At 24.1% G+C, this 17,397-nt stretch overlaps 2 protein-coding genes across 3 annotated transcripts; both read left to right on the top strand.

Moving 5' to 3' along the window:
* Positions 1-1,735: 1,735 nt before the first annotated feature.
* LOC132925055 (meiotic recombination protein SPO11) lies at positions 1,736-8,206 on the top strand. The gene is made up of 8 exons (XM_060989483.1): positions 1,736-1,796; positions 4,245-4,368; positions 4,596-4,745; positions 6,376-6,572; positions 6,944-7,092; positions 7,170-7,307; positions 7,429-7,626; positions 8,087-8,206. Exons 1-8 carry the CDS (start codon positions 1,736-1,738, stop codon positions 8,204-8,206), a joined length of 1,137 nt encoding a protein of 378 aa, XP_060845466.1.
* Positions 8,207-10,392: 2,186 nt separating this feature from the next.
* LOC132924600 (E3 ubiquitin-protein ligase RMND5A-like) lies at positions 10,393-17,357 on the top strand. Of its 2 annotated transcripts, XM_060989007.1 has the most exons (12): positions 10,393-10,782; positions 10,877-10,962; positions 11,100-11,259; positions 12,253-12,383; positions 12,462-12,599; positions 12,779-12,916; positions 14,945-15,121; positions 15,223-15,355; positions 15,411-15,576; positions 16,178-16,280; positions 16,354-16,508; positions 16,575-17,357. In XM_060989007.1, exons 3-12 carry the CDS (start codon positions 11,109-11,111, stop codon positions 16,636-16,638), a joined length of 1,356 nt encoding a protein of 451 aa, XP_060844990.1. In that variant the 5' UTR covers positions 10,393-10,782; positions 10,877-10,962; positions 11,100-11,108; the 3' UTR covers positions 16,639-17,357. The 2 variants fall into 2 exon arrangements, with proteins under 2 accessions (XP_060844990.1, XP_060844989.1); XM_060989006.1 differs by having other exon boundaries at positions 10,393-10,962.
* The last annotated feature ends 40 nt before the right edge of the window (positions 17,358-17,397 follow it).

The following is a 17,397-nucleotide window of genomic DNA, read 5'->3' as shown; positions in this document are numbered from 1 at the left end:
GGTTGATAAGCAAGAGGTGAAGTTCTCTAGCATATAATACAAATTAGTTTATATTATTAATTTTTAAACCTGTTTAAAACTGGGGAACTGTAGTTTGAAAATTTGAAAATAATCTTAGCTAATAGTTATGAATTTATAAATCATAACTTATAAGTACTAAACTGTAGATTATATCTTTAATCTTGTTTGTTATTAAAACCGTAATCATGTTTTTGTTGTTAATAAAATACATTATAATTGTTAAAAATTAACTTTTTTTTCTAAGTTGTTTAATATAAATAAGTATTTATGATAGTAAAATTAATTGAATTAACAAAAATTAATTTTGCATCTAATTGCCAAATGAATACTTAACTTAAAAATAAATATATTTGAATGGGTACACCTACTGCATAAGGATTAAAGTTTTGGAATTATGTAATTATGTATATTTAAAAAAATAAAAAAAAAAACTGAAATATTAATATACATTTTATTGTAATTAATTAAATTGAATAATATCTACTATGAGAAGTACAAATAAAAATAGAAATTGATTTAAATTAGTATTGATATTAGTAATTAATAAAAACATTAAATGATATAAGGGAATTAAGATAAATACCTATACGAATTGTATTGTTGATGAACGAAAAATCACAAGGTGTATATACTAAAAATATATACACTTGAAACTTACTTACCTATACTTTGTTTATAGACGTTGTTTTTATTCTACATGAATTATTATTTTAATATATTTATATATTATACCTTATGTTTTTTCTTAAAATTGTATTATAATCACTTATACTCTTATTTGTAATCCTATATTCCTATTTCTAATTAATTCCCATTTATAAGTAAATTAAGTTCATATTTTATATCCAGTTGCAATACAATATAAATGATCTAGTTTTTATTTTAAATTTATTACATTTTTGAATCGGAGAAGTCTAAATTACTACATGTACTACATGACACAGTAAGTATATATATAATTACATAATTATTATTATCAAAAATTTACTCATTTACTGTTACAAAATATTATTATTTAACTTATAAAATAAATAGATTTTATAAAAAAATTTACAAAATGTGTAAAGCTGAGTAGTTCTGAAGCATTTTTTGATCATGATAATATTATTAATATTAATTAATAGGTGTTGGTCAGCACTCAGCTGACTACTTAAATTTATAATTAAAAAAATGTATACTTCATTACTTCATCAACATTTTAAGATGACAAGTAATAAGAACAATAATAGTGTAAAATCAGAATAAATTAAATTTCAGAAAGATAAATTTTTAACTTTACTTTTATTCTATAAAACTATTATGTTATTTAAATTATTATTTTCTATACTTGATAGAAATTTCAAAATATTTGTTTTAATTTTAATATTTTTTTTTTTTAATTTGATACAAATGAATAAGCTTGATCAAACGCTTAAAATATTAATACAAGATCCCATATAATTTATTAAGTATTTGTATTTTATGTTCATAGAATAATTAAAAATACACGATAGGTATGCATCATACTTTTTTATGAACCTTTTAAATTGACAAAAATTAAAAAATTGTATTGTAGTTGAACATTTAAAATCTTATAAAGATTACCTATAAATACAAAAAAAATACTTAAAATTGCATGACAATTCATAAAATTCTAGGATGATTATTGAAAAATTTAATAATTTTAATCGAAACTTTAACTCGTTGTCATTTAGTCAATTTTTGTTTTAAAGCAATGGTTAAAAAGGACCAAATTGACTTAAAAAATGTCGGACTATCCAAATATGTTGTTAAAAGTAAGTGTTGCTATTTAAAAAAATGCAAGTTGTGTTGCGCATGCGCACAATAAAAGAGTTACAAATTTTAAAACTATTGAAAAATGTGTATTTAGGCATTCCCTATATCTCCTCCCGAAAACCGCATTTTAATCCGATTTCACTGGACAGAATAATTTAGTGTTACCATAAACATTCAGACATTAAGTCTGATTAATAGGCTGTGAATTTTAAACATGGGCATAAAATTTCCTTCCTAATCTCTTTAGCACTGGAAAATATGATAATTATGATAAATGATGATAAATATATCAATATATCATTATATTTTTTTTGGTGAAAATTCTGAAAATTTTGCTTCATAACTTCTATTCTAATGAACCGATTTCCACAAAACAAGAAAAAAGCAACTCTTAGTAAGATTAGACATTTTTCAGCATAAACTTGAAGTAAAATGGTCATATAGTTATGGCTAAATAATATGACTATATAGCCATATAGGAAAACGTTTTAAGTGAGCCTAAATAGAAACGTTGAGATGATATACTATTACACTAACCGTTATATAGCGGCGGAAAAATAAAAACGAATAAATAATATATAATTATAAGCATATTGCCATATTATATACATATTTCTATTTTCTTAGACATTAAGCATTATTCTTACGGTTTGTTTTTTATAATTACGGATAGGTTTATACTGTTTATAGTGTATATTATACTGTTTATAATAGATACCTACCATGTTCATGTTTGTAGGTATAGGTCCCATAACCTCGGTCCATGAGGTTATGACGATGATTTAAATCGATTTATTTAACTTTTACATACCTAGACATTTTATTACATACCGCATATACGTAGCCACGTATATGTACTAGGTATGTTATACTAATATTTTGCCTATAAACGCTGATAATACATCATATTATAATTTGTTTTATTCAGTAAGTGTGGATGTTGAATAAGATATTTATAACTTATAACAATTATGAAAAGTCTCTCTATGGTTTATTTATAGAGAAAGAGCCTATATATATAATATTAGTTATTATTAAGAATGTCTACTACCAGCTTTAACTTAGATACCTACCTAACTAATTTATGAGTATAATTATTTTTTATTATATTTATAGGTATATTTTATGATTCCAAAACTATAAAATGAATACAAAATTGCATTCTAATAGTAAGTTTCTATCCACAAAGGTACCTGTTATATTTATTATTATTAAAAAATAAAATAATATGTGTATATTATGCGTGCGTTATGTGTGTGTTTGTACATAACAAATTAAATATATTTTGTCATGTGTTTGTACTTGTATATATAATATATTTATAAATAATTAGTGGCGTGAATACAATGCATTTTTATATCGCGATGAATTTTATTCTGAATTAACTATTAAGGTTAGAAGGATATACATTTGAGAAACAATTGCAATTTGCAGTTTAGCTATAATGCGATTTTTAGGGTTTTTTTTTTTTTGAAACATGAATTTTAATGAATTAAAAACGATGATACAAAAAAAAATATGCGCAAATCATTATTTTGGAACTTATATACTTCATAGATTATGTATAGTTATTATCTATGATATCCATCCGAAGTTGCCATTTTACGTTTTTACGAATGCGCACAACGATGTAATTTATTGCCGCGCACCGTGTTTATAACGATTTTTAAAAAAAAATTATGGTGACTAACTAGGTAAATCAACATTTTAAAACTTATACTGATAATATAAATTTGAATAAACTATTAGTTTTGAAATGAATAATGATGATTAATGATATAAAAATACATATAGTTTTTATCGTTTTTATTAATTTAATTAAACCAATACTTACAGAAAATATCGAGTAGACAAATATAAATTAAATTGTAATTATTGTAATTCTCAACATTCAGTAATTATATTTATGTATGTATATTTCTAGTACTCTCGCGTTAGGTAAAAACTAAAAAATGTACAAACACAATTTTTCTTATAGAATATGAAGTTAAAATTTGGTCGAAAAGTTATGTACGTAATTAAACGAAGAAATATGATTTTAAAAATTAAAAAATATTACTAGTGGGCCTTTAGCATGTAGTGGTACCTACATGCAACCTATTATTCAATTTTAAATACAGTATAGTCAGTATACACAATAGCATGTTCAAAACAATGAATAAAAATGTAACACTTACATTACAATGGTCAATGACTTACTCAAAGACGATATACCTACACTCTAAATCTGCGGTTCAGCCCATTCAGGTTAGGTACTTACCTAACTTTCAGGAATGATCATCTACTTAGCCACTTTTTTCATTGATGTTTAAATAATCATATGAAAATATAATTAATTGTTACTAGATTAAGTACTTCAATACCTGTTAGCTGTTACTAATTAGTAATTACTATAATCTAATCCTAAATATAGGTACTTAATGTTTTGTTTGTTTTTACACTTTTAGATGATACTGGAAATGAAAGAACTAAACAAATTTTAATGCGAATAGAAAATATAATTTTAAATATTGTCAAGAGTTTATACAATAATAATAAACTTGTGATAAATTTAACTAAACTATCAAATTGGTGAGAAACTACTTTATAGGACTAGACTGACTAGAGTACTAGACTAGTAAACATACTTATAATATTGATACATTTATTAGCTACTAATGACTAATCTATGTTTTACCTATAAATAGAGTAAATATGTACAAACTTTGAATTTTATAATATAATACATTTATAAAATGTATTTAAAAAACTTGTGCATAGATAAAATAAATAAATTATTATTAAAATGTTTTTTGTAGGTCGACTTGTTTTTATGATAATAAAAAACATCTTATGACTAAAACTTTACGATTTCAAACCAAACGAAGTCGAATTAATAATACAATCATCATTTACCTTTTGTCAAAGATCTATAAAAATTTAATGACAAAAAACTCATGTACAACAAGGTAAAATGAGCAAAAAATAATAATATTTGTTTATAATGAAAGAGTAAAAAACTTATTTTACTTTAATATTTAATAATAAATTTATTCAAATTTTACAAAATAATAACTATGACAATTGGTATAATTGAATTAGTATTTATTTTAGATTCTGAACGGAGTGATGAATGTATTGATTTTACAATGATGTGGGTGGGTTTTTTTTTTTTTGTTTCTGTCATCACTTTTTGGAGTAGTAATAATGCTTCGATTTTTAACTTCAGCCCCTCTTTGAAAAGTAAAAATAGTAAAAAATTTCCAGTAGTTTTCAAAAGCGTCGGAAAAAACCCTGAAAAAATAACGGAAAAACGGGAATTTTTACGCATTACCACTTTTTGACAAATTCGATTTTTTGATTTTACTGTAACTCAAAAACGAATCATTGTAAATACTTTAAATTTTCACCAAATGTTTATATTAGCGTTATCTATTTACGATTAAATTTTCAAAATGTTTAGAATTTTTTAAAGCTACTTATAGACAATTGAAATTTTTGACTTTTTTTCCTTAAAATGCCGATAAAAAAAATTTGACTATCCAAAAAATCTTTAAAATTTAATACAAGGTTTATAATAAGTTGGACTTATTGTAGTAAAAAAAAAAAATTATCGTCAGTCACAATTTTTGTTTATAAGCATTTAAAGTTCAAATATTTACTTAATATATCAAAATCGCGAAAATTTGTAAGGAATTTTGAAGTTGAAAATTCATAAAACTTTTGTGATTTATACTTAAGGTTCAAAAATCCTATACAAGGTTATCCATAAGTTTTCCTTTAAGTAATTGTAAAAAAAAATTCTAGCGTCGATAAAGAAAAATTGTATGAGCTTAAGAAATTTAATTTTTTACGAAATCGCGTAAAATAACGATATATTACAATTTAAATATAGGTAATAATATGATATATCCTGCTAATTATCATTTACTGAAATCCGTTCAGAATCGTTTTTCGTATACAATAGTATCAGTCGTTGCATTCAAATTTAACACATCCATTATAGTGACCTACTCTCCATCACTACTATACAGCAGAGCGATACCCACTTGTCCACTTATTTGATTTTTAGTGTGAGATAAATGCATTTGTTGTTCAATAATAATTATAGTAAAAAACTAATTACCTTTCCTTAATAATAATAATATATTATAATATATTATTATATAATTATAATATAAAGGAAATATTATATAATATTTATTACAACCTATTTTTAAATTAAAAATATTAAAAATAATTAATACATTTTTAATATCCAAAATTTCTAGAAAATCTTTTGTATTATAGGTACCTACCTACCCTTATTAGGGTAAGAATGTTTATGATTGTAAGATTTCTAAAAATTTATGTATTAGGGTAATATAAAAAAATTAAAGTAGATACCTATGTACATAATAGGAAGTGCCTATGTTTAGTCTTTAGTATAAATATCATATTGATATAAGATTGTAGTAATGTAGTTACAATCAAAATACATGGGTATGAAAAATGTATTAACAACTACATAATATTCATGAATATGGAGTGGTGTTATTATTGCTAAATATGTTATATACATTTTAATATTTAGTTTAATTGCAATTTAAATTATTTCAGAGAATTATACTACGGAGATACAATTCTATTCAAACATAGTAATACTGTAAGGAAGGCACTTATAGATATATGTTGTTTATTAGGTACAAAATCTTGGGAATTGGGTATTACATTATCTTCTAGTGGTTTAGTAGCAGGAAATCTAATAATTTATATGTCTAATGGAACATTCCTTGACTGTTCTTGTACTACAGAAGGTAAAGTATTATTTCTTAGTTCTTTAAACTTATCATTTAAATATTTTTGCATTTTATTTCAACAAAAACTTAAAGACTTAAAAATTAAGAAATAAGTAGGTATCTACCTGGTGGTTGGTATCATGGCAGTTTAGTAACTAAATACTAAAAGCTAGTAAGATATTTTTTCTTACATAAAAGATACCTGAATAGCTGAAGCCTACTTATTATCATTATTGAACTTTGATAAATTGTAAATTTTATGGTAATATATTAGGTAGATACCATTTACTGTCACATACTTTTACTTTCTTTTAGTTTTGAACTTTTAAAAAAAACTACCATTTACTAGTTATCTCCTGAATATTATAGATACTTTTTTATGGTTTTAGGTGTACAAATACCTCAGGATATTTTAGAAATAGACAACTTAGAATCAAAAGCAAAATATATTTTAATAATTGAAAAAAATGCATCATTTCAAAAAATTATTAATGAAGGATTGTTGAATACAAATAAATACACATTCATCATGATAACTGTGAGATATATTACAATTCTTATGTGTACTTTTTATTTTAATTTTTAATAAGACGACAATGTTAAATTATTTTTTAGGGTAAAGGATTTCCTGATATCAATACCAGGTTGTTTGTGAAACAGTTGTCTTGTAAATTAAATATACCAATATTAGCCTTAGTTGATGCAAATCCATTTGGTATAGAAATAATGTGTGTTTACAGATTTGGCTCCAATGTAAGAAATAAATAACTACCATATTGACTTTCTAAAATAAAATATATACAAACTAATAAATCTATGTAATAAAAATATTGTTTTTAATTTTAGTTAATGATTTTTAATTTAAACTTTTTAGTCCATGGTTCATCAAAATGAAATGCTTTGTGTGCCATCAATAAAGTGGCTAGGAGTTTATCCTACAGACATAGTATCACTAAATTTACCAAGTATTACTTTAACTAGTTTGGATCAAGAAAGATTGAAATCGCTTTTAAAAAGATCATATATAAATTCCAATCATAAACTTTTGCAACAGGTATTTTTAAAATTAAATGTCATAAGTTGTTCCCATAATGGTGCCTATATTATAGTTAAGACCTACTGGCTACTGAATAGTATTTTGTTTAGATTCTTAGTAGGTAAAGTAATTAAATTTGTACAATTTTCATAAAAATGTACCTATTATTAATGTTTAAACACAATTTTCATTTTGATACATTTAAAAGACCTAAAAGTATCATCTTATATTATCTATAGATTTAAATTAAAATACAAAATGTAGAAATTAATTATTCAATTTTAAAAACTTGTAATTTTTTTTTTAATAATTGTAATCTTTTGATTAGGAAAATTCCAATCAAAATTGTTTTTATTATTTTAACCTGGATACTATAGTCCTGTAATTTTTTTACTTTGGACTACTAAAATTATCAATGCACAAACAATTTGATATATGCTTCCTGCAATATAGGTAATCATATGATTCACAAATAATTAGTCATTTATTTTTTTAGGTATTAATGTTACACAATTTAAACAGAAAATCAGAAATTGAGTCATTGACAACATTCACTCAGACATATCTAACTGAGGTTTATATTAAAAAAAAAATTCTTACTCAAGACTTTATATAGAAAGAAAATAATATAGGTACTAACTACAAAACCATTTGTCTAATAATATAGTTAATAATTCAGTATTATAATAAATATTTAAATGTTAAATCAGTTTTCAGTTAATATTTGATTATTTAAATAATAAAATAGAATACATTATAATTAATTGTTAAATAATAATATAATCATTAATTAATATTTTTAAACATTTTTATAGATTTTTACTACTTATGCATTTTACAAGTTATTTCTAATTATATTGAAATTTAAGTTGAGAATCATCTGATAATAAAATAATACCCACTTTATGTAATTGTATTATAATGTAGATGGTAATATGGTATAATATTAAAATACCATAATACTACACTCTTTAAAAAAACAATTATTAACAAAGATAAATGTATCTTGTATTATACAAATGTTCCAATCATTAAATTTTGTTATAATGTTAATAGTTATATTAGAATTTAAATTAGACTTTGATCATAATGTGATTTATGGTAAACTAAAGGAAATTAACATTTATTTTAACTAGATTAGGGAATAGGGGCTTCTATTTCTAGAGTTTAATAAAATAATTATTGTCAATATAGAGTATATACATCTTAAATGCAAGATTATTGAAGCTTAATTCTTAATCCTAATACTAGGTACTTTAAATTATAAATAATAATAATTATTATATTTTATTGTAATTTTTTTAATTTTTACTGAATAGTATTGTTAATGCATTAATGATAGGTAATTCTTGTATTCTCATACTTATAAAATAATACAATGTATATAAATTTAGTATTTTATTTATAATTTAGTTTTATAATGTCCATGGGGTTGCTCTAGAACTATTCTCATCTTATAAACAAATAGAACACAGGTATTTTGTTAATTAATGAGTTTAATGAGTTTCTGAAAAACAGATCTACATCCTTTATTATTGCTTATTTACATGTTATTAGTATTATTAAGTTTAAAATTCAATTAAAAATATTGTTCTACATAGTTTCAATTTTTGAGGTAATATTCTAATTTGTGATTATTTTTGTTTAACTGTTTGAACATTTTTCAAGATGAATATTTAAGCAACATTTTTATTATAATCTTAAATGAAAATATCATATAGGTATATTTTATTAGAAAGTTATTTTATAAATTCAAAGTATTAAAAATTATTTTAAATTTCAAAATATCAGAATTATTTATGTTGCTAAATTAGTAATTAACATTAATAATTTAATTACATTAAATATTAGTTTATATTAGTACTTATTAGTTATTATTTTTAATGACCTGCGATTAGAAGATTTATATTGGCTGAAATTCCTTTTCACAATTCCACATCACACGATGTTGTTGGAGCATGACATGATTTGTCCCAGATTTAAAGTAATATTAACATCTTTTTCTTCCATTTTATATTCACTGTTTATAATGCTACACATTTTTAGAAGTGTTTTGAATCCCTTATTCTTCTTTAGTATTAAGTCCATTTTAGTTTAGATAGGTAGTGTATTACGATCATTCGATAAATAACCCAATAATTATAGACATTCATTAAATAAATAGGTACCATTTAAAATTAACAAGATTCTCAAAAATGTATAAATATACAATTTTATGCATTATGTTCAAAATATGCAAAAATATGCAATTTAATCAAGAATAAGCCAAATTGTGGACAAATCTGACAAACAATCAATTTGGACAAAAAACATGGAAATGCATAGAAATCCTAACCCTAGTAATTAGTAATAAGCACTAATGACAAGTAATAATTATTAATTACACATCTGTATTCGAAACATTTAAGATACCAAATTATAAATTTATAAATCTTTCTGTTGATCTAATGAATATCACTGATGTACCTTCATCTATAATATTATTAGTGCATACGTATAAACGTATAATATTATTTAAAATTTCACCGTGCCTCCAACCATACCTAAACTATACGACCTAAACAATATACAATACCTATACATAGTATAGAATATTTTAAACGGTATAAATTATCTTTGCCTGTATATAAAATATAATATAATACATATATGAATATATTATATAGCCTGTACAGTAATAAATTATTATGCGCGCCGTACGGCGTACACCTTCAACTTAGATAACAGCACCGAACAAAATAAATAATAACAACAATGGTATTGGCACTTGGTAGTAGTTGATTACAGCGTTAATGTACGAAGTATGATGTTGTGTACAACTGTAATAATATTGCAAATCACGATTTGTACTTTGTCGTTGCCCCGTTTGTCCGTGAAGCCATGGAAATAATGAAATTCGTAAAGAGTGTAATAATTTTATTCTGCTGAACACTGCATAGTGTACTCTCTCAGTCGTCTCTCGTCCGCATTGCTTTTTGCTAATAATCGCTGAATTAATGTGCTTATAATTATTATCACATAGATAGATAGTATTGTCGTGTTATTTGTTCCGAACAGCGTTTGTTGAATCAACAAGATAATATTATTTTTTTAACATATAGGTACATAGGTTAGGTTATATACATAACGCGTAATCTGAATTGAAGAAAGGGTATCTAACATTTGAATATTACTGTAGAGACATCCGTTTCGGTACGTTTTATATCGCGTCAAATATTGTAAATGTAATCATACTACGTGAAACATAAATGGAAATTGTTTGTTTAATCTGTTAACACTTCAACAGATGGTTATCTCGTCCTGCAAAATCGTACATTGTTGTTAAGACAATATTCACATTCGAACATTGGTGTTCAAAACTTCAAAATCAAGGTATTTAGTTTTTATTATATCGTTTTTATACACAATTAAAAAAAATATTTTTATACATGTATATATTAAAATAATAAAATACCAATATTTTTCTCAATTATATAATTTCTACATATTAACTGCATTAATACTATTAGGTATTTAAAATGGATGCGTGCTTAGCCGTTGATCGTGAGGTTGACAAAGTATTGTCAAAATTTGAAGACATGAGTAGAAGTTATAATAATGTATTGCAGCAACTGATTGATAGTCTGGAAATAATACAAAATGATTGGAAAACAAATAGTATAAAAGAAGGTAAGATTTTAACTATCAGTACTTAGTTGTTAACAATAAATATCAGTTACGATATCAGTGGCAATGTGACAAAGGCTTTATGAGATCCGAGTCTAAATAATGACTGTTTGGGTGGGTGGGTGGTTGTCGGTATATGCCGTGTTAGTAATTTGTTGGTACACAATATATACCTAGAGTTATATTATTAACATTATTATAAATATAATGTACACGTAAACTATTTATAATCAGTGGTGTAATGGAGGGTATACGGCGTATACTTCTCAATTTTTTTGTTTAGCGTATACTCTCTAAATAAACGACGATACGCGGGTACTATTAAATTCTATAGTTAATGAATTAAATTTCTGTAAAGACGAGCCTCGAATGTAATCGTTAGAAAAAAAGATGCAAGTGCATCAAGTTCCGGGCCCTAGCAATCATGATTAGTGTACTAATCACTAAGTTATTGGTAGTTAGTAACCATTCTAATTTCTTAGACTGTACTATTTTTTTAAAGTTAATCTTTGGTCAAAGTGATAAGTACTGATAATTAGAATAAAGATTGTTAGTGAATTCGAGGGAAGCGAGAAAAATTTTTTTTTGATTCAATGTTATAGGTATATCATTGACACCTAAGATCTAGAAGGCGTATACCCACGAATATTTTTAGCAATACACCACTGTTTATAATCAAAGATATTAGGTATACTTAAAAATTTTAAATGAAAATTTTGGGGGTGGGTGGTCCCTAAAATTGTTTTTGTCTCATGAATGAAAAATGTTCATGCCGTCACTGTACAATATGATTACCTCCAGTAAATAGGTACATTTTTAAAATTTAAACTGATGAATTTTATAACTATCATTATTTTTACATTATTTTGATCAGCATATATTTTGTATTTATTCAATTTTAGAAAAATTATAGACAAACTTATCATTGTATTTAAAAAAAATTTTAAATGCTTAAAAATAAATGCAGTCTTAGTGTATTTTTAATATATGTTTCAGAAAATAAAGTGTCATCAATTAATTGTATATCAAATTTAATTCATAAGTCAAAAGAGAAAACACAAAAATTAGCTATTGAACATCGAGAACTACATAGTACTGTATCAAAAGTGGGAAAAGCAATTGACAGAGTATGATTTAATTCAAATTATATTATTCTTGGTTAAACTACTAATTATACAAATCTTTTATATTTATTTTGTTTATAGAATTTTGTATCAGATTTTGATGCAACTTGTAAAGTGGATATTTTTGATGATCCAAAAAATGCTACATTTCTTAACTATATTATTTGCCAACATTTTTATAGACAAGGTGACTTAGATATTGCTGATGAACTTGTAATGGTTAGTTAATTTAAAATTGTAATTATTTAATAATTTCTAGTTGGGTACATTACTTTTAAAAGGTAACTTACGTAGCTTCTTTGTTATAAAATAAATAAATAAATTCTTTATCTTATAAAAATAAAATTATATTTCACAATATTAACAATTAATAATAATTTGTTATTTTTATCTTATAGGAATCTGGAATAAACATGGAACCTAGCATAAGAGAACCATTTGCTAAGTTAAAACACATTAAAGAGTCATTAATCAATAAAAATATTTACCCTGCTTTAGAATGGGCAAAAGAGAACCGGGCAGTGTTAGATACTCAGGTAAATATGTAATATAAATGTATTAATAACGAAATATTAGTTTAAATTTATAACTTTGAATGTCGAAATAAATATAAAACTCATAGGCAAAAATTGTGAAGGGGGTATTAGAGAGGGGGGCTAAATCCCCCCAAATGAACCCCAAGGTGTTCAAAATTTAATATTCAATGAAAACTAATAAAATTGGTAATATGAGTACAATTAATATAAATTATACCATTTAATTAAAAAAAAAAAAAAAATAGGTAACTGACAAGTTGAACAATAGTAAACCACTGGAGAGTAATTTATTTCAAAATAATTGGTAGCATTGTCACAAACATGGAAAAAAGATTTTCTCGTGAAAGCTTCGATATGGCTGCTATAGGTGCTAATAATGTCATAAAACTTATTTTTATGATAGTACTTGTTTCATTGACCAATATAAAGTGAATGCATAACTATAATTTCCATAAACATTACACAAAATTATAATATCATCTTTCTTAGGAATTGTTGAACATTGACACTGATGCTTTAAGGTATAAAATGAAAGTGGCAGAATAAAATATCTTAAAAGCTTTTGAAAAAATAAACTGATTTAGAAGATTTTAAATAAGTATGGAAATATGGAATTTATTCAAATTTATTTTACTCTTCATACTTGCACTAACCATACCCATAAGCATAGGCGCCAGGTTTTCAAAAATCTATTGGGTGCTCATACCAATGTCAAGTAATCGTGAGGGGCTTTTCCCCTCTCACTACCTATACCTATAAATATTTTCAATGGATGCTCAAGCACCCGAGCACCCATGTATTTGGCGCCTATGCCTATAAGTTTGGCTAAGTGTAAATGCTCATTTCTACCATGCGCTGAATAAAAAAATGGTTGCACAACTCAATGGAGCAAGGTAGATTTTCAGATTTGTCAATTATTAATATTGAACGAAGTATTTCAAATAATCTATCAGCTGATGATATACTAAATAAATTTACTAAAAAAGATCATAGATTACAATTTTAAAGTTCAGGAGGCTATTGCACAATTTTTTTTTACATATTATTAGCTTGTAAATCATTTTGTAGTAGTCTGCAGATGTAACAGTTATTGCCGTTTATGATAGTTTTTTGCAAATCTAATTAATTTGTTTATAAAACAAAAATGTATTTTTATTAAATAATATTATCTATTAATATTAATAACAGTACCTAATAATAAAATATTATCTTAAAATATATATTTAATAAATGTTTAACTAATACAATTAAAGCATGATATTAGTTATTTTTATTTATGAATAATTATATTACTCTATTTTCGGTATTAGTCAAAAATCATAATTTTTTATGGTCATGGATGACATTTTGATATCAATTTTTGTATCTCCTAGTCAATTTGTTTTGTTCTTAGTGTACACTAATTTAGTAAAAAAATGTAGTCGAATTATGAAGTTATATTAGAAGGTAGTAATATGAATGGTTGGGGTGTGGGGGTAAAGCACCCCACGGGTCTGCTTACTTTTAATATATTCAGCCCTCCGCCCCTCAAGTCAAAAGATGAAATTGCGCCTACGATAACCATAAATGTTAAATGTTACCATACCAATATGTATTATGTAATTGTAAATTTTAATAATTTTTTGTTAAATTAGATTTACTTACATAGTGTGGGTAATAAATAAAAATATTTAAGAAATTAAATAAATTTTTAACTTAGGAGTTGGAATTGATTTTATTTTTGTAATTCATTATTTTTAATCAGAAAATTAAAGAAACATTTATATTTATTATTTTAAATTAAAATAGTCTAATAAAATTATACTACTCACGCCATCCTAAAATATAACTTTTTTTTTACTAACATTTTTATTGAATTTTTTATTACTAATTCCAATTTTATAATTAATTAAGAGATATTAAATATTGGATTTATAAATAATTGACACTTACCTAAAATTTGAATAACCTGTATCATAACATCTTTTACAATTATACCAAATGTTTAATATGATAATATAAATCATAATTTTCATTTTTTTTTTTTAGATGTATCCCCCATACCCATTGGTTAAAAGGATTTCTTCAGCTTCTAATTTGCCGATTCGTATTCCATATCATGCAAAAAGGACAAAATTTTCTGGTGGCATAATGAAACCAAGACCAAAGACAAAAAAAATCAAGAGAATGGAATTGGCTAAAAAAATATTGCAACAATTTTATAAGGTTTGTAAAGAAATAAAATAACAATTAGAACAATGATTTATAAATGAAACTTTAAATAGGCTAATAACTTAATTTTAATATACTTGATTTCATTGTTTTAGAGTTCTGCTCTCGAATTTAAGCTTCATCAACTTGCGTTTTTATCAATTATTCAAAAAGGGGTAGAACATCAAACCGAAGCAGTTACATATGCCCGAGCTAATTTTAGTCAATTTGTTGATAGATACGAAAAAGGTTTATAAATTATGCTTTTTTTGCAAAAATAAGATATTAATTTTTTTTTCAATAGAAATTCAAACTATGATGGGTATGCTACTGTTTGTCCCACAAGGAGTCAATAATTCACCATACTCAGAAATGGTTCAAGAAAATTTGTGGGATGAAGTTATTGAATTATTTACGAGAGATGCTTGTACATTACTTGGATTAAGTTTTGATAGCTTACTGAATGTTAGGTAACTATAGTTTGAATTTAATCTTATCATATAATTTTTTTTTTAAACAGTTCACTGTTGGATAAATACTTTTTTATGATTTGATTAAATGACTTTAAACATATGCACCTTAAGACTATGATACTTTGACTATTGCACTTAAAATTTCAAACACACAAAAAGCTTTTAATATCTCAGGAATTACTTCTATAATCATTTTTATAGTATTTTATTATTTATAAGTTCTTTATTGGTTGCTTAAATAATTGAGAAATATTATTAATAAAGTATGGAAACATGTGTAATATTACTATATTAGAAAAATATAATTTTTTTTCTGTAAATTAACTACTTAATTTAATATGTATCTCTTTTTACATTCTTTTTTTAACTATTGTTCATTTGTTCGATAAACATTATAGTTTTTTTTCTATTGATGAAGGGGGGTTAACTATACACAATAAGGTCTGTTTAATGGATAACTTTTAAATCTATATATTTTGAGGATTTAATTTAGCAAGAAAATAAAAAAATTACTTATGTTACAATAAAAATATTTTAATAAATAGTTTTATTTTTATTTTTTTTATTAATATCATTGATAATTATTTTTATTTTTAAGTGTTAATGCTGGATGTGCAGCTCTTCCTGCACTTTTAAATATCAAACATGTCATGACACAACGGAAAGTGAATGATATTTGGAAAGGAAAAGATGAGTTGCCTGTATGAAGATTTATTTTTGTTTTAGTCATTTAATTTTTTATATGGTACTAATAAATACATTCTTAATATTTAGATTGAAATTGATTTAGACACGGAACATAGATATCACTCAATGTTTGCATGTCCTATTCTCAGACAACAAAGTTCAGACACCAATCCTCCTATGCGACTTATTTGTGGCCATATTATATCCAAAGATGCTTTAAACAAATTAGGACACTCAACTAAGTAAGATAAATATTATTAAATATAAACATAATATATGTAATGATAACTTTAATTGTTGTTTTTTAGATTAAAGTGTCCATATTGCCCAATGGAACAAAGTACATCAGAAGCAAAACATATATGTTTTTAGATATTTTTACCAATTATTCAACTAGAATTATAAACCTAATATTTTTAACATAAACAAAATGTATTGATTAAAATTTTCAGGATGTACTTTTCAACTTAATAATTATTTTATTTTGATTGCTTTTTCAACAGAAAAAATAGTTAAAAATTTAACAGGATGATGATTTTTAGATTACTGTATAATCTATGTAATTGACAACATGACTTATTTACTTTTTGAAATTTTATTTGTATGTAAAGATAATTAAGTTCATTTTATATTCATTTATACTGTATAATTTAGTATAAGTCCAAACAATTATTAGTTAAAATATCCATAAAAAGAATATTTTTGTTCCTATAAAAATATGTTTTAATTAATACATTGAATGCCTCGTAGTAGTTGTTGAGTGTAGTATATCCATGTCAAATTGGGCCAATTTATTTTTTGGTCTGTAACTGTGTTAACATCGGGCTCCAAGATAATGGATAACATTAATAAAAAATTAATGAATAAATAATATCTTATAAAAATAAGTGTTGTCTTGGTAATTTAGTTTATCATAAAACCGTAAAGGTACCTGTAAAATTTGCTGACAATTGTGGGGGACAATATCACAATATTGTCGACCGAGGTACTCAATGTATTAACAACTCATGTTATATTTGTTGGAAATTTCTTTATAAATTGTTTAGATTTAACCATTATTGTATTACAAAATAATAAGTGAATTATTTTTATTTTTCAGTTATTATTTATTTTAAATGTTTCATGTTACAT

This window comes from Rhopalosiphum padi, chromosome 3 (genome assembly GCF_020882245.1).
Source record: "Rhopalosiphum padi isolate XX-2018 chromosome 3, ASM2088224v1, whole genome shotgun sequence".
NCBI lineage: Eukaryota > Metazoa > Arthropoda > Insecta > Hemiptera > Aphididae > Rhopalosiphum > Rhopalosiphum padi.
This window is presented reverse-complemented; position numbering and strand designations above follow the sequence as displayed.